Raw genomic sequence first — 25,266 nt, 5'->3', positions numbered from 1 at the left:
ATTTCCATTCCATGGTGAAGCTGAGTCCAGCAGAGCATCGGACTAGTTGTAATCCATTAGTACACCCCCTGCAATAAAAGTCCCAATAGATCAAGAAGGCCAAGAAAGGGAACTCCATTTGTTTAGAAACTTATGTATCTCAGATTTCAAGCCCTTGCAGTGGCTATGTGTATTCTGGCCAATGACCTATTCCCAGGTATGACTGACAAACAAGCACCCTCTTTACGTCATTTAGACTTTTCTGGGCATGTGTCTATTCTTTCTTTGTCCAGTCTCTTCCCCCAGGATCTTCAAAGGACAGACCTGAGGAGTATTAAATTACAGCTTTCTGCCTATATTATTTGGTCTTTCCTTTCCTCCTGTCCTGTTAATTAATTGAAAAGTTAGTTAATTACAGTGGTGTCACTAGTACCCACAGGATCAAAATCAGAATCTCCATGGACAGAAGAGTCTTGCCTGCCTGGTTCAGGCACATCTTACTTGCTGGCACATCTTTTGCTCCTTTCAATTAATGACCTTCTTTCAAAATCATTCTACCAAAGGGCCTTTGTATATGGCATTTCCTCAGCCTGAAGGTGTTTTCCCACCTCTCTTCCTGGTTAATGCCTACTCCTGTTTCCTATTTCAGGTCAGATGTTATTTCTTTAGGCAAACTTGAATCATAATCTCAACTAAGTCTCCCCACAAAACCTGCTCATAACACCCTTTATTTTTCCTTAGAACACTCTCCAGAGTTCACTGATTTTATCAAATGGTGTCCTATCTGTCCTGAATAGGGTATTAAAAAAAAACTCATTTTTCTCCTATCAATTCTTTTAGTCGAATTCTGTTTGGTCTTTCTTTCCTGCCCTTTCATGACATCTCAGGCAAATTCCTTAACTTTCTGGTCATTTTCAGGTACATGAACAATCTTACTAGTCAATTGTGACTTATTTTCAGATATTAAAAAAGATAAATTTAAGTCAATACTTCAATTTTACATCCAATAGACAGCCTGTTTCCTTTGTACTTCTTTAGCTCAGAATATGCTATGCTTTTTCAATCTTACCCTAATCCTATCTCTCCTTCCACTTGAGGCATGTCTAGAGTCAGATCAAAAAGTAGGAGAATTTAAAAAACATGACCAAAGTACTTTTACTTAACAGGTGCTCTTTGCATGTTTCTCTCCTGGCTGCGATGCCTGCTGTGTGCCCCAGATCTTTAAATTCTGGCTCTCTCTGGTTGAACATACTTCTAGGGTCAGAAGAGGCTTTTCAGGTATAAAGTGGAAAGCAAAACCTTTCATTGCCTACTCTTCCTGTGGATTTAGCTGCCACCAAATGGTGACACTACTCATGCACAATCCAGTAGATGCCTGTCCATTGCTAGGGGATCCTCTCCATAAGCCCAGGATTAATCTCTTTTTACCTCACTGCTAATACAATGACTTTCAATTCACCATCATATGTTCAACCATCCTGTAAAGGATAGCAGCTATGACAGAACAACTGAAAGCAGTTAGTTTCAGCCTCATTCATATATGTACCTAAGCTGGCCGTTCCAGATTTCTTTAGGACTCTTTACCCAGATTCCCATTTACCTCCTGGTCATTTCCATCGGTGCTCTGTAGTGTTTTACTTCGCAGTGGGCTTTGAAACAGGCCAATCCTACTGTCTATTACTAACTTCCCTACATTTACATCATGGAGAGAAAAAGTTGAATCCTGGTTCCTTTTGTTCTAAAGGTTTTAGATGCTTTAAGCAAATAATCTCAACCCCTGTCTAGCCAAGGTTACCTGAGAGGAAGAACCTTCATGGAGCCACTCCCAAGTTCCTCCTTTGATGTAAAGCATGAAAAGCCATTGGTGTGACTTCTCTCAATAACAACAAAAATCTTCCAGGAGACTTCTATGACTATATGCATAGAAATGGCTGAAACAATTTTCTTAAATTCTATCCCATCCGGCACAAGCATTTTGTTAGAGACTATTAAGAATTGAGAGGAAACGTATAAATAATAAAAAGCAACAAGTTTTATTTTTAGGATGAGGGGGAAAAAAAACACAAAGATTAAGGCCCTACTCTGTAGCTTATCATGGGATGAGAACACAAGTATAAAGTAGATGGTGATTAAGGGTACTAACTTGTAATGAGTAGTGACTAAGCCATAGGGATCTAATGCACAGTATAATGAATATAGATAATAATATTGCACTCTAGTTGTGAAATGTAATTTAAAAAAACACTACAATGGCAATCATATTACAATATATAAACTTTCTCAAAGTGGTACTCTGTACAGCTTCAACTTATACGATGTTACAATATCAATTTTATTTAATTAAGAAATAGAAAAGATCTTACACTAATTTAGTGAAAACCTGAGCCTCACTTCTTTGTTTATGCTTTTACCACCCTATGATGGCACTCAAATTTTGAACGGCCAACAAATTCAAAAGGCAATTTCCTCGGGATGGGAGGGTGGATAGCAAAGGCAAAATGAAGCTTATGGAAATGCAAAGTCCACTGAGCTTCTTGGTCAAATTCATGGTCAGAGTGCACTTCCCTAACTATTAGAGTTCTTGGTTGCTTGAGAATGATGATGGAGAAAGTAAAATGAAAACAAGATTTTTCAGTCACTTCATCTCCATAAATGACAACACGGATTACATAGTGCAGTTGCTAAGGAGATATAAGTACCTATCAGAAGGAAACAATGAAATTGATTGCATCAAAGACAAGTGGTCATAGGATCTGAAGAAAGATTCTGCCCATTGAGTTGTTACTGTCAGTTCTCTACAAGAACAAAGACATTAGTCTGCTAAGAACACCCAATTAATTGTCCATTTATCAGGAAACAAAGAAAACATCAGTACCCTATTCATGACTCTGTTGCATTTTGCAGCATGTAGAACCAGGGGCCATTTTTCTGTCATGTTGATCAGAACAGGAACAAATCTCCTTGTTATTCGCCAAGATGCCAGCCCATGCCCAGAATCTGAAGGCTCTACCTTGAAAATTCTCAAATAGAAAGCGACTCTTTTTTCTAAGTTAACATCTAATTTCCAGCCAGTGAGTAATTTTTTTCCCCCTGAAACATTCCCTCAGTGGAAAACAAATGAAGAGGGGAAAAATTAAGTAAACAAATCTGGAAAAGAGGCCACAGCACAAAGAAGTGGAGGCGCCTGTAAACTCCATCAACAAAAGCAGGCTCGTCAGGTTTATGTCAAACAAAACCTTAGCTTTAACCAACCCCTGCCTGCGCCTCGCTTGATGAATGACTTCCAGGGCCTCTGACTCTTTGGGAGGAAAGGAGAACATTATTTTTAGCACAACTATTTGGAAATCTCTGAGAACTTGGATCTGTTTTTCTGTCTGGTACCAAAGCAAGTTTCTCGCTGAGCTCTCATGAAAGATCCTCCATTTCTTGTGGATTTAGAATCCTGGAGCAACCCACCATCCCAGAGCAAGGTATGCTGTTTACTCTTTCTTTGAGAATGTTGGCAAATGTTGGTCCCATTCCCGTATCATTCTGGTAGCTTTTGAGTGTATTAAACATGCAGCTCTCTAAGAGGGATTCACGAAACTGAAGACTTGGGTTCAAATCTCTGGTCTGGCACTGGTGTGGTTGCCATAAAGAAGTTACGTGACTTCTCTGGACATCAGCTCCCTGTCCAACCTACCACAGAAATAGTCTTTGGGAAAACGATATGGACTTACCATTACAATATGTTTGACAGATGTCAATATTTATCACTGTTGTGCCATCATAGCACTTTACATAAAACAGCCAAAGCTATAGATAAAAATAAATGTTAATGAATGAATATTTTTTCTTCTTTCAATCTTAGTTGAACCTCTATTGGAGAACAGTCTTTGTCTTAAATGTTGGTGATTCAGAGTTTATATGTTGGTGGAGAAAAAACAAGTAAATAGCTTTAACAACCCTATCCAGTTCTACTCAGTGATTAGAGCATTGGCCTGAGGACTGAAGGGTCTCAGGTTTGATTCCCACTCAAGGACGCATACCTCCCTGGCCATGGTCAAGGGGCTTGTGAGAGGCAACCAATCAGTGTGTATCTCTCACATCTACGTTTCTCTCTCTGTGCCTCTCCTCCTCCTTTCCATCCTCTCTAAAAATGAATGGAAAAAATAGCCTTGGGGGAAGGTTAACAACAATAAAAATAGCCATAATAATGTGGTGTGTGTGTGGTCTTATAGGAGACATAGTGACAGGACAAGGGAAGGTGAGCATGGCCAATGGAAGGGGCAGTTCTGGGGTGGAAAACTGGAGCCTCACACTAAAAAATGAGGAACAACAAAGCAGAAGTCACAAACACCTAAGGGTCCCATCCTGTCTCACTCACAGGGCCACTCCTCATGCAGCTAGAGAACGAAAAGCCTACTGTTGTGAAATCTCCCTGCCCAAGGATACATCTCATTTTAGCTGTCCTGGTTACCTATCCTCTTCCTAATGATTTCCAGGCAAAACACATTTTCAACTTGACTTAATAATCAAATCCAGCTCTTTGTGATGAAGTAATGTTACAGTTCACCTCACAGGATATAGGGGAGAACTCAAGTGTTTGGAAACAAAAAGAGCTCGGTTCAAATCCTGCCTGAGCCATTTTTATGGCTATGTGGACCTGAACCCTCAGTCTCAATTTTCTTGTTTGTAAAATAAAAGTCGTGTGGAGTTATGAATATGTTGTCTCTAAAATACCTAGCAGAGTAATAAGAAAACCACTATGTTTTCTCCATTCCAATGTTTTTTATTTAGTATTTTTAATTATGGTTAAGTAGACATAACATAAAATACAATTTTAAGCATACATGTCTGTGGCATTAAGCACATCACAGTACTGTACAGCTATCTTACCACCATCCCTCTCCAGAACTTTCCATCTTCTCCAACTAAAACTCTGCTCATTAAATACTAACTCCTCTCTTCCTCCTCTCCTCAGCACTTGTAAATCATTATTCCACTGTCTGTCTCTATAGTTGTTGTTTTTTTAATTGATTTTTTTATGGAGAGGGATAGAGAGTTAAAAACATCAATGAGAGAGAAACATTGATCAGCTGCCTCCTGCACACCTCCCACTGGGGATGTCAACCAAGCAAGATACATGCCCTTGATCAGAATGTATGATGTCTTGCCTGCAACCAAGCAAGATACATGCCCTTGATCGGAATCTAACCTGGGACCTTTCAGACCACAGACTGACACTCTGTCCATTGAGCCAAACGAGTTAGGGCATGTCTCTATAGTTTTGACTGTTCTAGTTACATCATGTAGGCAGAAACATACATTTGTCTTAGCATAAGGTCTTCAAGATTCTTCTGCAAAATAGAGACAGACTCATAGTTAAAGTGGCTGACAGCTGTCATGGGGTAAAGGACAGGAGGAAGCTGAGAGTGGTTGGATGGATTGAGCCAAAAAGAGAAAAGAAAAAGAGCTAATGGACAGGGATGACGGTGTGGTGATTGCTGGGAGAGGAGGGGAGAAGAAAGGTAGAGGCCAGTGGAAGACGGTATCAAGGAGGATAAATGGTGATGGGCAGAGACTTGTCTTGGGGTGGTTAACACACAGTACAGTGTACAGATGATGTGTTGTAGAACTGTACACCTGAAACCTATATAATTTTGTTAACTGGTGTCGCCCCAATATATTCAATTAAAAAAAGATTCTTCCATGTTATGGTTCGTGTAAAAATGTTGTTCCTTTTGACTGTGTAGTAATATCCCATTGTACGCATGTACCGTATTTTGTTTATCCATTCATTTATTGATAGATACCTTGGTTGCTTTTAGTTTTTGGCTGTTGTGAAAAGTGCTGCTATGAACATGGATGTTCAAATATCTTTTTGAGTCCCTGTTTTCACTTCTTTTGGGTAAACTCCCAGAAGTGGAATTTCTGGATGTTATGGTAATTCTGTGTGAAATTTTTGGAGGAATTGTCATACTGTTTTGCATAGCAGCTGCACCTTGTACATTTCTCACAACTACAGGTTTTTTTCTCTAGTTTTACTGAGATATAATTGACATATAACATTATGTAAGTGTAAGAGGTACAATGTGAAGATTTGATACATAGTCACTTGTGGATTTATAATCCTGGTTCTTATGAAATGATTACCACAATCAGATTAACATTTTCATCCACCCCCCTAATTATCATTTTCTGTATATAGTGGCAACATTTAAGATTTAGTCTCAGTAATTTTCAAGTATATACTACAGTATTATTAATTATGGACACCATGCTGTACATTAGATCCTCAAAACAGATTCATCTCATAACTGAAAATTTGACCATTTGACCAATATCTCCCCCTTCCTCCCATTCTCCAGCCCCTGAAAACCAGCATTTTACTTTCTGTGTTTATGAGTTCAACTTTTTAGATTCCACATATAAGTGATATCATACAGTATTTATCTTTCTGTATGATTCATCTCACTTATAGTATAATGCCTTTAAGGCTCATTTATTTTGTCACAAATGACAGGATTTCCTTCTTTTTATGACTGACTAGTATTCCTCTGTATGTACACACGACGTTTTCTTTATCCATTCATCTGTCAATAGACTCTTAGGTTGTTTCCACATCTGGCCTATTGTGAATAACGCTGCTATGAATGTGGAAGTACAGATGTCTCTTCAATATTTTGTTTTCATTTCCTTTGGACAAATAACCAGAAGTGGGATGGCTGGGTCACGTGGTGGCTCTATTTTTAATGTTGTGAATTGTTTTTGAGTTGTTATACTGTTTTCCACAGTGGCTGCACTAGTGCAGAAGGGTTCCCGTGTCTCCGCAGTCTCACCAACACACCTTATCTCTTTTTTATAATACCCATTCTGATAGGTGCGAGGTGCTATCACACTGTGGATTTTATCTGCATGTCCCTGATAGTTAGTGATGTTGAACATCTTTTCATGTGCTTATTGGCAGTTTGTATGTCTTCTTTGGGACAATGTCTATTCAGATTTTTTGCCCATTTTCCATCATATTATTTGGTGTGGGGTTTTTGTGCTTCTGAGTTATATGAGTTCCTTATATATTTTGGATATTAATGCCCTACCTGATACATGGTTTGCAAATATTTTCTCCCATTATATATGTTCCCTTTCATTGATTGTATCTTTTGCTGTGCAGGAACTTTTAGTGTGCTGTAGTCCCACTTGTTTATTTTTCCTTTGGTGGCTGTGTTTTTCATGCCATATTAAAAAAAAAAAATGTTACCAAAATCAATGTCAAGGATTTTTTTTTCCTGTTTTCATCTATAGGTTTTACAGTTTTGTGTCTTACTTTTAAGTTTTTAATCCATTTCTACTTAATTTTTGAGTGTTATAAATTAGGGGTACAATTCTTCTGCGTGTAAATATTGCTTTCCCACCACTATTTACTGAAGAGACTATTTTTTCCCATGGAGTATTCTTGGCTCCCTTGTCAAATATGGGTTGACTGTACCTGCATGGATTTGTTTTATTTTTTTAAATAAAGGGAAAATATTATTTACAAAGGGATCTTAATCTGTGCATACATTTTTTATAAGTTCAATTTTACACTGAATTATTCAGTATTTCTCCAAGTGTTTTTCATGGCTAGTTTAGCAAGAATAAAGTATTTCATCACTAAAAATGTATTTACAAAATACTGTATATTACATTCCTGCCTTACAGATTCAAAACACACATCAACATGAAGGTTCTTAAATCTACAGTTCCATAAAGTAATTTTTTTGAGTATGTGTTTGAAATCTAAAAGCTTATTACTTTGTAATCCCTACAGAAATATAGAATAGACGGTTATTTACAATTCACATCAAGGACAGATCTGTTCAAGAATACCAATATCTCCAGAGCTTTGATTTTCTAACTCTAAAGAAGCATAATGGTGGGGAAAAATACATGTTAGCATATATTCTATAAATGTTCATAATTCAGTGCAATCCTTCAAAGCATTTTGTATGAGAAGTGACTACTAATGTGTATAAGGATTCGTTTTGAAGTCTTGAAAATGTTTTTTTTTTAATTAGGTTGTGATATACAGTAAGCTGTATACTTTAAGTTGGTTAATTTTATGCTGTGCAAATTAAATCTCAATAAAGCTTTTAAAAATATTGTAATCTTTATAAAGCCATGACACCCATAGGTCATTCCCAGCCAAAATAACCAATTCATTGCAAACCAGTGGGGCATTGGGTGAAAGATAAATTATTCAATAGAGTGTCCCCCAAAAAAGTATACACACACTTTGAATAATTATAAAGGCAGTGTTCATTAAAATACATTTCATTTTCAAAACTGAGCTCTCAGCTGTTAAAGTGTATATACATTTTGAGGGGACACCCTATATAAGTTGTTGAAATCTAAAACTGGATCACCCTCTTACACATTCTGTCAGAAAAATTCTGATGGGTCAAATGTTAAATGTGAACAAATGAAACAATAAAAAAACTGAAAGAAAGGGGGGAGGATTCTCTTTGTTATCTTGAAATAAGGAAGGTCTTTTAAACACAATAAATTGAACCTCAAAAATGTGTTTTCATGAAAAAAGTATTTTTTAAAATATATAAACAAAATTAAAAGGCAAACTGGGAAAAGCCTTTAACTGCCATAGACCATGTATTAAAAATATAAATATACAGAGATATTCTTTACACTATCCTATATAATAAAAGGCTCATATGCAAATCAACTGAATGAAAGAATGACCAGTCTTTATGACACACACTGACACTCAACACAGGAGCTACTCCCAGTGAGATCCCACAGGGGAGTGCCACTCAGCCAGAAGCCAGGCTCATGGCAGCACTAAGGATGTCCAACTTCCAGCTTAGGCCCACTCCCTATGGGCCTAAGCCATCAGTCAGACATCTCCTGAGGGCTCTCAGATTTGAGAGGGTGCAGGCTGGGCTGAGGTACCTCCTCCTCCCCCGTGCACGAATTTTGTGCACTGGGCCTCTAGTTTTTAATAATAGTACAAGAATGAAAATATCCCAAATATCTATCAATATAAGACTGGGTAAATGTGTTACATCAATATGATGGATAGTCTACAGCCACTGAAAAAAAGAAAAAGAAATAGGCAACTCTATATATACTGATAACAAAATGATCCCCACATGTGAAAAATTGAAGTGTAGAAAGTTGCATACAGGATGCCAACATGGGAAGAAGAACAGCCAAGAAACTAGCAAAACTAGCAACAGAGGTTGCCTCTAGAGAGGAATCTGTATGTCTGGGAGGCTGAGAGAGAGAAATTTACCTTTCCTTGCATACTCTATTTTTTTAAATTTATGAATGTTCATGTTCTACCTATACAAATTTGTATATAATATTTTTAAATGCTCTAGACTATTAAAAATTAAAACAACATAGACTTCAGGATTATTTCTCTAAATCCTCTCTCTCCTTCTCTTGTAATATTGTCATATTCCATTTTTCTAGTTGTTTTATATTTTGTTTGTTTTTTACAAGAGTTACATCTTCCACAATATATATATTCTCCTCTGCCCCCAGCCTAAGCTGAGATTTATGACAAACACTGTTCTAAATGGTTGGAGACAGCCAAAACCGGTTTGGCTCAGTGGATAGAGCATCGGCCTGCAGACTGAAAGGTCCCAGGTTTGATTCCGGTCAAAGGCATGTACCTTGGTTGCAGGCACATCCCTAGTAGGGGGTGTGCAAGAGGCAGCTGATCAATGATTCTCTCTCATCGATGTTTCTAACTCTCTATCCCTCTCTCTTCCTCTCTGTAAAAAATCAATAAAATATATATTTTTAAAAAACTAAAAAATAAATGGTTGGAGACATCAATGACTCAAAGATTCTGCCCTCACAGAGCTTACATTCTAGCAGATAAAGATATATAATGTAAAAAAGAACAATAAAGATAAGAATAATCTAGAGAGTTAGAAGGTGATAAGTACCATATTGGGGGGAGGGGGGAAATCAGCAGAGGAGAAAATATGGTGACTGGCAAGAAGGGAGGGAGGGAGAGAATGTGAGAGAGTGAGGGAGTAATAGAGGAATATGTGGACATGTGGTGTGTGTGTGTGTGTGTGTGTGTGTGTGTGTGTGTGTGTAAGTATGTATGTGTCAGATAGGGACAGTTGTATCCTGCAGGTCTTCCAAGGGGCTGCTAAACTGGCAGTCATAGACTGTGAAACCCCGCTGCCAACACGGACACTCTGGGGGTGGCCAGCGTGGGCACAGAGACCATGCTATCTTGAAAAACAGAACTTCTTGAGACTAGGATCCTAGCCTTAACACCACCCAACATGGTCTCAGACACAAACTGGGACTCTATAGCCACTGGGGACAAAGACCTGCAACAGCAACTGCAGACTCACAGACACCAAGAATCCAGATATCCCGGCCACAGATTTATATAAGTCACAAAGCCCATCTCCCTCCCTGCAGGCTCCCTGCAGCACCATAGGAACTGCTAGACCCACCCCAAGCAAGCAGGCCTCCTGCCCCCACAGGATGGCACCACTACCTGAATTTGAGCTTGGGCAAGTGCAGAGGGAAGTCTGTTTTCTGCAGCATAGGAATGGACCTCCTGTCGACATAGGACAGCTGTGCAACCTGGTCCCCCAAGCAGACCAGGGACCCTGATTCTCCATGTGAGAGGCAGCACTGAGCACCAGTGAATTGACTCTGTTTCTTGTCTAAAGCTCCTGGGATCCCTGATTCCCAGTGCACACACACTAAGAGCCAGTGACTCCAATTCTTGGTGCATGCACACACAGGGACCCAGATTCTCAGAGTGAGGACACACTAAGCAACAGAGGCTCTGATACTCAATTCTTGGTGGGGGAACAGGAGATCTCTGACACCTGGCATGTGCTAGGGACCTCTGCTTTTCAGCACATTTCAGCAGGGTCTCTTTTTCAGTATGGGGCAGGTAGGGTCCCTAATTCTAGATGCATGCACAAGGCCACAATGAGTACTGGTGACTCTGATCCTGGATAAGCATGACTCCACCAACCCTCAGCAGCCGCACATCTTGGTGTCTGAGCTCTTCAGTGACTCTTGAGTGATGCAAAACTACCACTGCACATAGCCCAAGCCCCCATAACTCGGTATTTGAACCTTCTGGTGATAGAATGGAGAGACAACAAAACAATCCCCAGAGGAAAGAAAAAAAAGAATCACCAAGAAAGGAAATAAGTGAAACTGAGGCATGCAGTATGACAGAAAAAGAATTCAGAGTAATAGTTGTACAGTTCATACACCATATGGACAAGAAAAAATCAACAACCTATGCAAAAATTGGGAAGAAATCAAAAGTGATATTGCTATAATCAAAAATGCCATGGAAACTAGTAGAAGCATAGGACCAAATTAGTGAGTTAGAAGATAAGGTTGAGAAACAAGCCCAAACTGAACAGCAACTGGTGAAAAATAAATAAAAAGCAGGAGGAGAACCTGAAGGGAGCTTTGGGACAACACAAAATGAAGTAACATACGTATAAAGGGCTGCCAGAAAGACAAGAAGAGCAGCAAGGGTTAGAAAATCTATTTGAAGAAATAATGACAGAAAACTTCCTTGATATGGGGAATAAAAAAGTTACACAAGTACAGAGAGTCCAAAGCAAGATCAGTCCCAAAAAGACCCACACCAAGACACGTCATAATTACAATGGCAAATGTTAACAATAAAGAGAGAATCTTAAAGGCTGCAAGAGAGAGACAGAGAGTTACCTATGAAGAATACCTCATCAGATTTATTAATGATTTCTCAACAGAAACACATCAAGCTAGAAGGGAATTGAAGTAGGTAGACAAAGTGATGCAAAGCAAAGGACTGAATTCAAGAATACTCTATCCAGCAAGACTATAATCAAAATTGAAGGGAAAATCAGGAGCTTTGCAGACAAAAAAAAAAAAAAAGGCTAAGGGAGTTTAGCCTTTATTACACTTTTACACTTTATTTATTACACTGATGGCTTGGTAGTGACCAAGCCAGCAGTGTAATAAATGCTAAAGGAAATGCTGTAAAAAGAAGAAGTATAATAGAAAGGGAGGAAAGGACACAGGCATAAAGTGCAGAAATGGCTACAAAAAAAGTATCTGTCAATAATAACATTAAATGTAAATGGATTAAATGCTCCAATCAAAAGAAATTGAGTGACTGAATGGATAAGAAAACATGACCCATATATATGCTGTCTTCAGGAGACCCACCTCAGAACAAGGGACTCACACAGACTGAAAGTGAAGGGATGAAAAAATATCTATCAAGCAAATGGAAATGAAAAAAAAAATCTGGGGTACCAATATTTATATCTGACAAAATATACCTCAAAGTGAAGACTATAACAAGAGACAAGGAAGGCCACTTCATAATTCTAAAGGGATTGATACAACAAGAGGCTATAATTCAGTAAATATTTATGCACCCAATGCAGAGTACCCAAATACATTAAAAAAAAAAAAAAAACTTCTGGAAAATATCAGGGGAGAGATTGACAGCAACACAATCATAGTAGGAGACTTTAATACCCCATTACCATCACTGGATAAATCCTCTAGGAAAAAAATTAGCAAAGAAACATCAATCCTAAATGACTCACTAGATCAGATGGACTTAATCAACATCTTTAAAACATTCTACCCCAAAATTACAGAATATAAATTATTCTCAAGTGCACATGGGACATTTTCAAAGATAGACCACATATTGGGACACAGGCAAAGTCTCTCCAAATTCAAGAGGATTGAAATCATATCAAGCATCTTCTCAATCACAGTGGCATAAAATTAGAAATCAACTACAATAAAAACAATCACAAAAATTCAAACACTTGGAGGCCAATAGCATACTATTAAACAGTGAGTGTGTTACTAAAGAGATCAAAGAAGAAATAATAAACATCTGGAAACAAACAACAATGAAAATACAACAATCCAAATCTTTGGGACACAGTGAAAAAAATCCTGAGAGGGAAGCTTACATCATTACAGGCTTACCTCAAAAAGAGAAAAAGAAAAAGAAAAACTGATAATAAAACCATCTAACTCTGCAACTTGAAGAGTTAGAATGAAAACAACAAGAAAAGCCCAGTGTGAGCAGAAGGAAGGAAATAATAAAGATCAGAGAAGAAATAAATGACATAGAGACACACACACAAAAAAAAAATCAATGAAACCAAGAGTTGGTTTTTTGAAAGGATAAATAAGATTAATGAACCTCTAGCCAGGCTCACCAAGAAGAAAAGAGAGAGGACTTAAATAAACAAAATCATAAACAAAAGAGGTAAAATAACAACAGACCCACAGAAATACAAAGAATCGTAAAGAAAATGCTATGAGCAACTCTACTCCAACAAACTGGTCAACCTAGAAGAAATGGATATATTCCTAAAAAATAGGGAGGCCAAGGGGAGATCAATGGGGAAAGGGGGGAAGGTGACATACGTACTACTATTTGTGATACCTTAAATAATAAAATAATAAAATAAAAATATTAACTAAATCAGCAGAATGAGGGAGGATCAGGAAGTATCATCACGTTTCAATGTTCAATAAGGTGGTAAGAGTTGGCTTTTATGAAAGGGTGGTATTTCAGCAAAAACTGAAAGGTATTTCAACAAAAAACTGAAAGAAAGATATGAGAGAGTGAGTCATGCCTGAGCAGAGTTCTGGACAGAGAGAAAGGATAGTGTATAGACCCTAAGGCAGAACATTCCTAGTGTCTTTGAGGAACACCAAGATATTCAATGTGACTAGAGCTGAGAAAGTGGGAAGAATAGGTGAATTCAAGGAAGAAGGAAACTTGGTGTCCAGCCAAGGAGGGCCTTGTAGATCATCTTCCATGAGGCTTTTGACCTTTAAGTGAAATAAAGAACCATTACAGGGTGAAGCCACACCCCTTTATCATCCTGATGCACTGAGTCCCAAAACTCAGCTGGCCACTCACAACCAGGCCACCATCACCTATCAGGCATCACAAGCCATTGTTCCTCAATTCTGTTGAGGACTGTTGATGGACTATCATTTTGAGTGCCTTTCAAAACATCTAAACTATGGGTGTTTCCAGCATTTAGACTACTGTCCAGAAAATATTCCAGTGACTTGTTGGTGAAAGCAAACCATTTGTTCTATGAATGCATTTGTTTCCATTGTTTCAATTCAATCCTCCTTTGAGCCCCTTGTGGACTAGCTATTGGAAATAGTAATACCCTTTCTTTCAAGTACATCTAAAATTTCTTTCTCTATCCATCATAACCTACACCTTCACCACACACGTCTTCACTGACTGTCCCCTGACTTGTGTTTTCAGCCTCTTCATCCGAGTTTCTGAGATGCCCTTTCCCAGAGCAACTTCTCCCCAGATGATGTCAAGTCCCTCTTAGAAGCAGCTCCTGGCCTGAGCTACAGAATCCCATCCATGTCTGATTGAAAGCCTTTTTATGATTATCTTGTGTGAGCATCTTTTAAAATCCCTTCCAAAAGCTTCCTCTGATCAGTTTTTTAGAAGGAAGAAGAACTAGCAATGTAATTATTGCATCTTGTTTTAATTGTGGCAGGAGGTATGGTTTGAAGGCCCTTTTCATTTCCTTCATCTGAGGGGCATTTGAAAAGGCTGTATTTTTACCAGATCTGCTAGGCTCTTCAGAAAATGCCTTAATCCCAGTTTAGTCACAGGATCAGTGATTTTGAGTTTGTGCCATGTGACCACTCAAGCAGACAGAACATGGCAAAGATATTCTCCTTGAGTCTGGGAGGGAGGGCCCACTGGTAACATGGAGATTTGGTGAAGGATCCAGAGCCTATGTTTGGACACGTTGCTTCAGTTTTTCACTAATAATATTTCTAGGAATTAGATCTGTTCCAAACCACATGTGCACACTGTTTTTCTCGGTTTGTCATTCCTATGCTCTGGCAAATTTCTGGGTCTGATTCCAAGATGTTGCAATTTCCCCATGGGTACCATAAAAATGGTATAGTGTGCCTGGTTAATTTTCCGATGCCACGATCAAAGAAACTAAGGAACTTTATCTGATTGCTTTTCTCACATTGTATTATGTTTTCCTTTGTGCAAGTATATACTAGGCATCTATATCAAGCATTGTACAGATTTCTTATTAAAGTAGAGGTCCAACTCTCTAAAAACTATTCATTTATGAGGAAGGACATGCATATATTCTCCCATCGAAGACACTGCTGATGCTAAAGGCCATGTAGCCTAGGAAATCAGGTGTCCCCAGCCTACACCACCCACCCTTCAGCCCATATGCCAAATGTCATGATAATAAATGATCCATCATTCTCAGTTGCCAGGCTTAGGGAGGGCAAAACCAAGTTCTATCTGATCATAGCTGCAGACTATGGCTTGCTCCACTCTGAGTGTGTGGCACTAGGCAAGAAAACTTTGATTTCATTCTTAGCTCTTCAGTTGTTTCTTTAATTGTGCTGACAGCTTAAATGGGAGACCACGGCATCATATCCTGCAGATTTTAAATTAAAGTTTGAGACCCCCCCCCTCCTCTGGACATGCAGAGTACTCAAATTAACACTAATTGGCATTACATGTGTTTATTTAGTGCAAAATGTGGTGTGAAAAGAACACTTTCTTTCTCCTGCTTTACAAGGCCCAGAAATTCTGAGAAAGCAACTAGGAATACATGCAAGATTCTATGTAAGGATCCTAGCATGGTGTTTACATTGGCAAAAACATGGAAACAAATGTCTATAATGGGGAATTCTGTACATAAAGGGTAATGGACACAAATCCAACAATTTGTTTAATGTTATAAATAATTTTTCACATGGGAAGATGCTTGTGATAAATTAAGTGGAAAAAGTTGAAGAAATGCAGGAATGATATGATATACTTTTCTTTATGGCTTAAAAAAAAAGACTGGAAGGATATCAATATCAAAATGTAAATAATTATCTTTGGGTGGTGAAAATAAGGTTCATAATATTATTCATTTGCATCTTTAATTTTCAAAATAATGTATTACTTTAATAAAGTGAAATCATTATTTAGCAAAGTTTATCATTGATCCCTGCAGGAAATATGCAACAAAGGGATTTATTTTGAAATTTTTATTTTTTATATATTTTTTTAATTTTTAAAACAAATTTTCCCTTCCCTTTTGGAGGGTAGTTTATTTTATTTTCATGTTAATCCTCACCAGAGGATATTTTTCCATTGATTTTCAGAGAGTGGAAGAAAGGGGGAGAGACTGAGAGAAACATCAATGCAAGAGAGACACATCATTTGGTTGCCTCCCACATATTCCCTGACCCAAGGTACATTCCTTGACCAGAATCAAACATGGGACCTTTCAGTCCTTGAGTCAAGGCTCTATCTACTGAGCCAAGCAGGCTAGCGCTATTTTGAAATTTTGAAATCAATCCTTCATCTCCACCATCCCTGTGTGGTACACTGAGAATTCTCTATTAATAATGAGTGGATAGTTTTTAATAAAATTGTGAGGATGAACAATGTGTTTTTATAATCATGGAAAGTTGAGCACTGAAGTGACGTATTGCAAATGCCCATTCTCATGTTCCATTACACCCAAAGCCCCACCTGAGAGGGTGCCTTTATGTCTGTGTGTTTTTCTTGCAGAGCCAAAGATGTTTGTCTTGCTCTATGTTACAAGTTTTGCCATTTGTGTAAGTGGGCAACCTCGAGGTAATCAGTTCAAAGGAGAAAGCTACTCCCCAAGATATATCTGTAGCATACCTGGCTTACCTGGACCTCCAGGTCCTCCGGGAGCAAGTGGCCCCCCTGGACCCCACGGTCGGATCGGCCTCCCAGGACGAGATGGGAGAGACGGCAGGAAAGGAGAGAAAGGCGAAAAGGGGACTGCAGGTAATGAATGATGAGGCTCTGAAAAGCCCCCCTCCTTACCCTCCCTGAAAACTACTCCCTTTCTTTGTTGCTTTCTCTAAATCCCTCCTCTACTTCACCTTCATTGTTCATAACAACTTATTGCCTGTTGACTATGCTTCAGACGCTGCTCTTGACTCTATGTGCATTCTTGTTTTATTGTAATAACGACTCTTTCAGGGGGAAGTCATCACATTTTATAGGTGAGAATGCTGATAATGCCACAATCAAATGAATTACTAGCGAAGGAAGAGCAGAGCTGGATCCAAACATCAGGTGCCTATGACCAGGGGCTGGTACATCTAGCAGGCAAGGCCTGCATGCAATAGGGTGCAATGGATGGACAGACAGATGGACAGGAGGGGAGGTGAAGCAGAGGCAGAATTAGGAGCAAAAAGCCTGCTGCTTCCTGCTCTGCACTAATATCCTGAACATAAAGAGGTCCCAGAGATTTTTTTCCAAAGATGAAATGACAATAGTAACATGTAGCCTGCATTTCCTGATTCATCACTCTGCCACCTGTCCTGTAAAAGTGAGAAAAAGTAGGTTTCTTACAGCTCTTTACAGCAACACAATATCCCCTAGTCTTTCAGTAATTTTCACTTTTTCCCCCACAAATAAGTTGTCCCAGGAAGCTTGCCAGATTTGTCAGCCCTTCAGAGTAAAATGGATTAAAATTCTAGAGAGGCCGTGTTTACCAAAAGAGAGGAAGTGGTTTGGAATCGATCTTTGAAAACACATTTCTGAGTGCAAAAGTTGGGACAAAAGATGGGCACAAAATGTCAGTAGATCTAAGAAGTATGTCTCTCTCTAGTCACTGCATCTCATTTAGTGCTGTTATATGAAACAATATAATATATATATGCAAATTATTGGCTAATTATTCATTTCCAAATTTGTCATGCAGGAAATATTTGGCAAATCAGTAGCTACCAAATGCATAAATATTGTCCAATATTTGGTAAAGAATCTTTAGGTGAAAGTGCAACATCAGATAAAGAACCGTTAATTGGGAGCCTCAATCTTATATTTCAAACCTTTTCATATAACAGCATGATACAACTCACTGGGTCATGATCGTGAATGTCCTTAGTAACACAAAGATCATAGTTATTAACAACATTTTTAGTTTGCTATGCCTGGAAGCAGTAATGTAGTGATTACACAAAAATCCATTGGAGTCAGAAAGACTTAGGCTGAAATCTTGGCTCCTCCCGTTACTGTTTAGTATCTTTGGGCAAATAGCCTCTTTAAGCCTCAGTGTTCTAATTTGTAAATAGGGGGTAGTAAAGGTGATTGTTAAGATTAACAACCTGCAAAACATGTAATAGAGTAAGTGCCAGGTGGTAAGCACACAGGAAATGTTAGCTGCTATTACATGTGACATTGTGATCTGCAAATATGAGTCATAGCTAAGTTCCTGAATTTCCAAAGCTACATAATTAACTAGAAATGAGTGATCTGTCTTACAAGCTAGTTCTAGTGTTATTTAAAGATGTTTATGGATATGCATTCAGATTAAATCAAATGCTCGTGATTGCTCTAATTTTAACCATGCATGCAGCCAGCTACACCCCCATATTCATCAATCCATTTGTTCATCCAGCCACTCATGCATTATTCACTCTACAAGCTTTATGCACACCTATTGCCTCCTAGAATTGTTCTAGACCAGAGTTTCATAACCTCCACCCTCATGACATTTGGGGCTGAATAATTATTTACTGTGGATGACTATCCTGTGCATTGTATGACTTCCAGCAGGTTCCCAGTGCATACTAGGGTTACCCCTACAATTGTGATAACCAAAAATGTCTCCAGACATTCCCAACGCTCCTTTGGTGGGTGATGCAAAATTGCTCCTCATTGAAAACATAGTTCCAGACACAGAGAACACAAACCTGTATAAGATGCTGTCCTTGACTCAATAAGTAAGCATTTGGGTTTGGAAGTCTAATATGGAAAATCACAATCACAATACCGGGTGGAGCAAAAGTAGATTTACAGTTGTTTGTATAGAAAATAATGCAATAATTAAAATATAATAACACAAGAATAAATTATGTTTTGCATACTCACAACTGTAAACCTACTTTTACCCCAACCTGTATGACATTGTTGTCATCATCATCATCATAACTATTTACTAAGAATTTACTCTACCTATGTATAAGAAATTTTACTTTTAATACTTACTGTCCACCATAACCCTATTAGCAATTATTGTAATCAGCAAAAACAATAATGTTACAAATGGGGGAAATGGAGATTTAAAAATAAAATGACTTTCCCAACCTGAGATTATTTAAATCCAGTATCCACGTGTCCACACATAAGGATATATGACAGCTAAGACAGGAAACGTAAGAACACTTTTGTGATCAATGAAGAGGAGCACACCTCACTGACAAACAGCAGGAACAGAACCCTGGGGCTTTGGGGACATGTTTTCAATGTGGCTGAACAGGACACAGCACAGCTGGAAGCTTCTCTTCCCTCTTCCCACTTAGTGACACCACGCAGGCCTTCTCATTCATGTGCCCTTGGTGATCATCCCCACAACATTTACCCCAACCAAGTGCATGCAGAATAGAGCATAGTTTTGGTCCAATTTCCCCATCCTAAATTACAAGCACAGAGCTCATTATACTGAATTATACATTTTTCTGCTGAAATATCTGTCTCCTTCACTGGTCAATAGCAATTACTGTTGTCTCATATTATTAACATTACATCCACATAAATATCTTTAAATAACATAGACACGCCCTGTGAAATAGATAATTCTGATTTATTATATGGCTTTGGATATTCATGGTTTTAGCTAAGACCTATACTGCAGATCACAATATAATATGTAATAACAGCTACCTTGAAGGTGGAGCAGGTGTCATTAATGTCAAGGTCTCACTTAGTCCCTAGTACAGTGCCTGGCATGTAATGATGGTCAATCATCATTAGATGATTCAGTTGGATGCATGCATGCATAAATCTATGGATGTGTGGGGAGGTGGATAGATGGATGGATGGATGGATGGATGGATGGATGGATGGATGAAAGAAATGGCACTGAAAAAAATATTTGTAAGCCCATATAATGGAGAATTGGAAAGAAATCCTTTCTCTCCAAGTTTTAATACTTAAGCATAGATAATAATTTCTCCATAATTCTCTTCTCTATACAGTCATATATCTTCCTCAATAGGGAGAATGATCTATCCCTTCTCTCTATTCTTCATTCATTGGTTCTTAGCCCAGGGGCAAATCTGTAATGTGATTCTCTAACTCCCAGCTGTTGAGAATAGTAAACAACTACTGAAAATCCAAACATTGAAATTATGACAACCTTTTCATTGTAAAGTTGTATCTTAGTATTATGGTTTGATCTCAAAGAATTCTCAATAGGATGAGACCTCAAACAATCTAGTCCAACATCTTCATTTCAAGGTCTGGGAAACCAAAGTCAGAAAAATGAAGCTCCTTTGTCAAATTCACCTAATTCCTGGCTGAACTAGGGTTTTATCCCTGCTCTGCTTGGTCACTGTTTATTGCTTTTCCCACCAGATTTCGAGTGGATTTGGATCTAATTTCTTCATAGTACAAATGGAGCATTTGGAACTCAGACAAGAATTGACTTGCTCAAAGTCAAAAGAGGAAGAAGGATTGAGTACATAATGAAAGTTAATGGTCAAATCGTTACTGATGCCAAAATGTGTGTTTTTTAATTAATGCACCAAAAGTCACTGATGAAGACAACAAAAGTTGAGCTTATATTGAACATAAAATAACAACTTAGAAGTTGTTGTCTTTGATTCCAAAGTTAATTTATTAACAAAATAATATTTATACGTCTATCAAAAATAAGTAATCATTGAGAGGTCAAACTGTTATAGCCTTATTTAAGAAACAAATACCAGATTGTGTTCTGGCTGGAGTCACTGGAATTTTAATTTAAAAACAAATGTCACCCTAGCCAGTGTGGCTCAGTTGGAGTAGCATCCATACTGAGAGGTCACAGGTTTGATTCCTGGTCTGGCCACATGCCCAGGTTTCAGGTTTGATCCACGGATGGGGTGCAAATGGGGACAACAAATGGATGTTTCTCTCCTCTCTCTCTCTCTCTCTCTCTCTCTCTCTCTCTCTCTCTCTCTCTTTGTCTGTCCATCTCCCACTCCCTCTCCCTCTCCTTCTCCCTCTCCCTCTCCCTTCCTCTCTAAAGTTAATAAAATCAAAATATCCTAGGGTAAGAATTTAAAAAGAAAGAAAAGAAAAGAAAGAGCCAAATGTCATCAACAGCTAGAAAGCACTTCTATGATCAGTAATAATGCTGGTCTCAGTCACACACACACACACACACACACAAAGTGCATTCATTATTAGCATCTTTTGAACACCACAAATTGTCAAAGAGTATCTTTACAAAATTATAGAAACCAAATATTTGATGTTTTGAGAGTAAAGCTTTAATTCTTTTCAAGTTTACATTATCCAGAACACTTTATTGCTAAATTTGCCAAATAACTGAAAAATGATCAAACTCATACACCAATGCATATGTAATATATTGAAATACATGATATAAAGCACTATTGAGATAAAAAGAGCTCAGCTTAATAGAAGTTCCTGAGAATAAATGACACAATATATCAATAATATATTTTCCCTGACTACAGTACATTACAAATATCCAAATAATTCGGATATTTTTGAGAATGTATCATTACACAGGCACCTTTTATGGAATAGATTTGGCCATAAAATTGAATGACCTTTTTTATGCCATTAAGTAATTGCTATTGCACATATTATTTCAAAATTAATTAGATGTTGGTTATCATTTTCAAGCCATGATCACTATTTCTCTGCATTTAGCCAATGGTTGATTTGTAGACCAAAAACATGGGGCAGACAGAAAATAGTTCTCTATGGTGATTTTCAATTTGTTTAAATCTTTTCACAGCTGCTATATCTTTGCTCTAGGTAAGGAGACCCAGAAAAATTAAGGGACTTGCCTAAAATGATATAGCCCTTAGCAGTAGAGCTAAACAGAACTTAGAATTCTTAATTCCAGCCCCAAAGGGAAAGCATCAGTAGACTGTAACTTGGATTCCAGTCCTGGCCTTGCTTTATCTCTCTTGTGTTCAGTCTTCTCCTCCATAAAAGACTTACTTCTCAGTGTGGCAGTCACTGTTGTTGGGTTATTGCACCATAATGAGTCCTCACTGTGTGCCAGGAGTCCTTTAAATTCATACTTTAGCCACGGAAATGCTCAGGCTCCTAAGTCAGGCAGGCATGAGTTCAGGTCATAGCTCCATCATTCACTAGCTCCATCTCCTTGAGCAAATGAACTTTTCCATGGCTCGATTTCTTCATCTATGATGGAAGTAATAATAATAATGCCTAGCTCCTAAAACTTGCAAACCTTGAAGAAGATAGATAATACATGTAAATAAAATGCTGTTCCTGATTTATAGCAAATGTTCAATAAATGAGAGCTAACCTCATTTGATTAATTCTTTTTCACTTATTTATTTTATTTGGGGTTATTTTTCTTTTTCTTTTTTTTTCCTTTTCTTCCTGATTAAATCTTTTATTATTAATACTAATAGTAGGATGGGGCATGAGACAGAACTGCCTCTAGTTCTGTCTGCCCCCATGACCTCACTCTGGGAAATAATATCAACATCATACTCCTTAAATCCCTTCTTAGTAATGAGTATGTGTAATGTAATTAATTTAGAGACAGGTGATCTATCACCAGAATGGTAGTTAAATTTTCTTAGTTATTCAGAATTAAATGATTTCTTACATAGAAAAATTTACTTGAAATTCTGATGAAATTTTTCTATTTCCATTGTAATGATTTAGTGATATTAAAAAAAAATAATTCATTGTTTAGTAGTACACAGTTGAAAGTTGTCTAAAAAAACAAACATAAGGTATGCTGGAACTGTGTGGGCATGCTTTTTGTCACCCTGTATTTACAGGAACCATTCATTAAAGCTTAATCTCTTTTTAAAGGTTTGAGAGGTAAGACTGGACCGCTGGGCCTTGCTGGTGAGAAAGGGGACCAAGGAGAAACGGGGAAGAAAGGACCCATGGGACCAGAGGGAGAGAAAGGAGAAGTCGGTCTGGCTGGGCCTGCTGGGCCAAAGGGAGACAGAGGAGAGCAAGGGGACCCAGGGCTGCCTGGAGTGTGTAGATGTGGAAGCATCGTGCTCAAGTCTGCCTTTTCCGTTGGCATCACCACCAGCTACCCAGAAGAGAGGCTGCCGATCGTATTTAACAAGGTCCTCTTCAATGAGGGAGAGCACTACAACCCTGCCACGGGGAAGTTCATCTGTGCTTTCCCAGGGATCTACTACTTTTCTTACGATATCACATTGGCAAATAAGCATCTGGCCATCGGGCTGGTGCACAACGGGCAGTACCGGATAAAGACCTTCGACGCCAACACAGGGAACCATGATGTGGCTTCAGGGTCCACGGTCATCTATCTGCAGCCGGAGGATGAAGTCTGGCTGGAGATCTTCTTCAATGACCAGAACGGCCTCTTCTCAGACCCGGGTTGGGCGGACAGCTTGTTTTCCGGATTTCTCCTGTACGTTGACACAGATTATCTAGATTCCATATCAGAAGACGACGAGCTGTGACCAGGACTGCTGACCAGCATGTTCCAGAATCCTTGTGGGAGACACTTCGATTTCATCGAGGGGCCCTGGAAGGTGGGACACACAGCAATGCGAGCCAAAGACTCCTGCTTCGATTCCTGAGTATTTACAGACAGCTCTAAAGACATTTATTATTAAAACAAGATGATCCACCAAACTATTGAAACCACACCAAGATGAATGATATAAAACAATAACCCCAGAGATATGAATTCTCTTGAAAGCAGTGTTCATAAATATTTAAACAAATCCAAGACAATGTTAACAATTTTTTTTTTATTAAATTCCCTGAGTGATCAAACCAGACGGCAATGATAATGTCTCATTAAATCTTTATAAAACCACATTTTGGCTTGTTATTTAAAAGGATCATAACATCCCAGACAAAGTCTTTGATAATTCTCCAAATGCTATAGTTAGAAACCAAAGGTAAGTGATGCTGAGGAATGTCAAGCAATTTAAAGTGAAGTCATAATTTTCTTTTTTATTATTTCTTCCTTCGTGCTTGTATGTGAAACACAAAGTTTATTCTTGTATTATTATGTATTTATTAAGTATTATATTCGAAAGCAGATACAACTCTAAATCTACTTTTGCTCCACCCTATATATTTGCTCAACAACTCTTATTTTTATCTTTATTGTTGAGAGTATTACAGATGTTACCCTCTTTCCCTCCCAATATCTCCCTCCACCCAGTTCTCACCCCATCCCAGACCTTCACTACCCTATTGTCTGTGTCCATAGGTAATGCATATCTATCTATTTAAAGGCTAATTTGCTAAGTGTCCTTCCCTCCATCCAAGTAATGACATCACGTAGCAATGCCCAGCTTCTTCTCCCAGGGGCAAATGCCTCTTGCAGTTTCTTCAGCCCAGAAACACGTTAGCCAGGTGGAAACACTTTTCCCTGTAACCAAATGTCTGTGAAGCATTTTCCCTTGCCTCATCTCATTTCATCCTCACAGAAATCCTGGAGTAGATAGATAGAAGACTCGGTGGAATCCTATTTTCTTTTCATTAGCCAGAAAAATGGAGATTTATAAAGTTTATAAACTTGAACCAACTGAAAAGAAGTAAAAAATGTTGGACCTTGAAAATGACTTCAGGTTTTCTCACTGCGCAGAATACTAGTATAGTCAAACACTGCTGCAGTTACTGGTTAATATTTTACCCTTTGTTCTCCCTGCATGGTCTATAATAATAATCTGCTTTGATAGATATTTACTGCTGTGTTGCTGACAATTACCTGAGAGAGAAGTTGGGGTGCTTCACTGGGCTGGGAAAAGTTTAGCTACATCAGAAAGCAGGTCTCATGAAGCAAGCTGGTTCTATATCTATAAAAGGCTAAATTGACTCAAGCATGCAAGATACATATAAACCTCTCGCTGGTGCCAATCACACACATGTGTTTCCATCTATCATCGTTGATTGTGAATTTGGTTGACACGTCTATTATAAAGAAAGGCGAATTGTGATATTAAAATATTTCTTCTAATTAATTTTCTTTCAATGTGCATGAATTCATGCACTGGGCCACTAGTATGAATAAAAGAACTTTGATTAATCTCTTCCCACACCCCCTCACCCCTTCCCTCTGAGATTCATCAGTCTATTCCATGTTTCCATGTGTCTGATTCTATTTTATTCATCACTTTATTTTGTTCATTAGAATTCTTGTTTGTTCATTTTGATTTTTAGATTCAATTATTGATAGATATGTATTTATTGCCATTTTATTGTTCATAATTTTTAGATTT

At 38.2% G+C, this 25,266-nt stretch overlaps 1 protein-coding gene across 4 annotated transcripts in view; it reads left to right on the top strand.

The window, feature by feature from the left end:
• C1QTNF7 (C1q and TNF related 7) overlaps nucleotides 1-23,852 on the top strand; it is a 92,286-nt gene extending 68,434 nt beyond the window's left edge. For 3 of the 4 annotated variants that reach the window (XM_084902455.1, XM_084902457.1, XM_084902454.1), the window contains exons 2-3: nucleotides 16,574-16,819; nucleotides 22,859-23,852. In XM_084902455.1, the coding sequence (XP_084758581.1) occupies nucleotides 16,574-16,819; nucleotides 22,859-23,490 (878 nt within the window). In that variant the 3' untranslated portion in view covers nucleotides 23,491-23,852. Of the gene's footprint in view, nucleotides 1-2,546; nucleotides 3,450-16,573; nucleotides 16,820-22,858 lie in introns of those variants that run through there. The other variant, XM_084902456.1, reaches the window with a different exon arrangement.
• Nucleotides 23,853-25,266: the final 1,414 nt, after the last annotated feature.

The sequence above is a fragment of the Pipistrellus hanaki genome (assembly GCF_964339955.1).
Source record: "Pipistrellus hanaki genome assembly, chromosome: 1".
NCBI classification, from domain to species: domain Eukaryota; kingdom Metazoa; phylum Chordata; class Mammalia; order Chiroptera; family Vespertilionidae; genus Pipistrellus; species Pipistrellus hanaki.
This window is presented reverse-complemented; position numbering and strand designations above follow the sequence as displayed.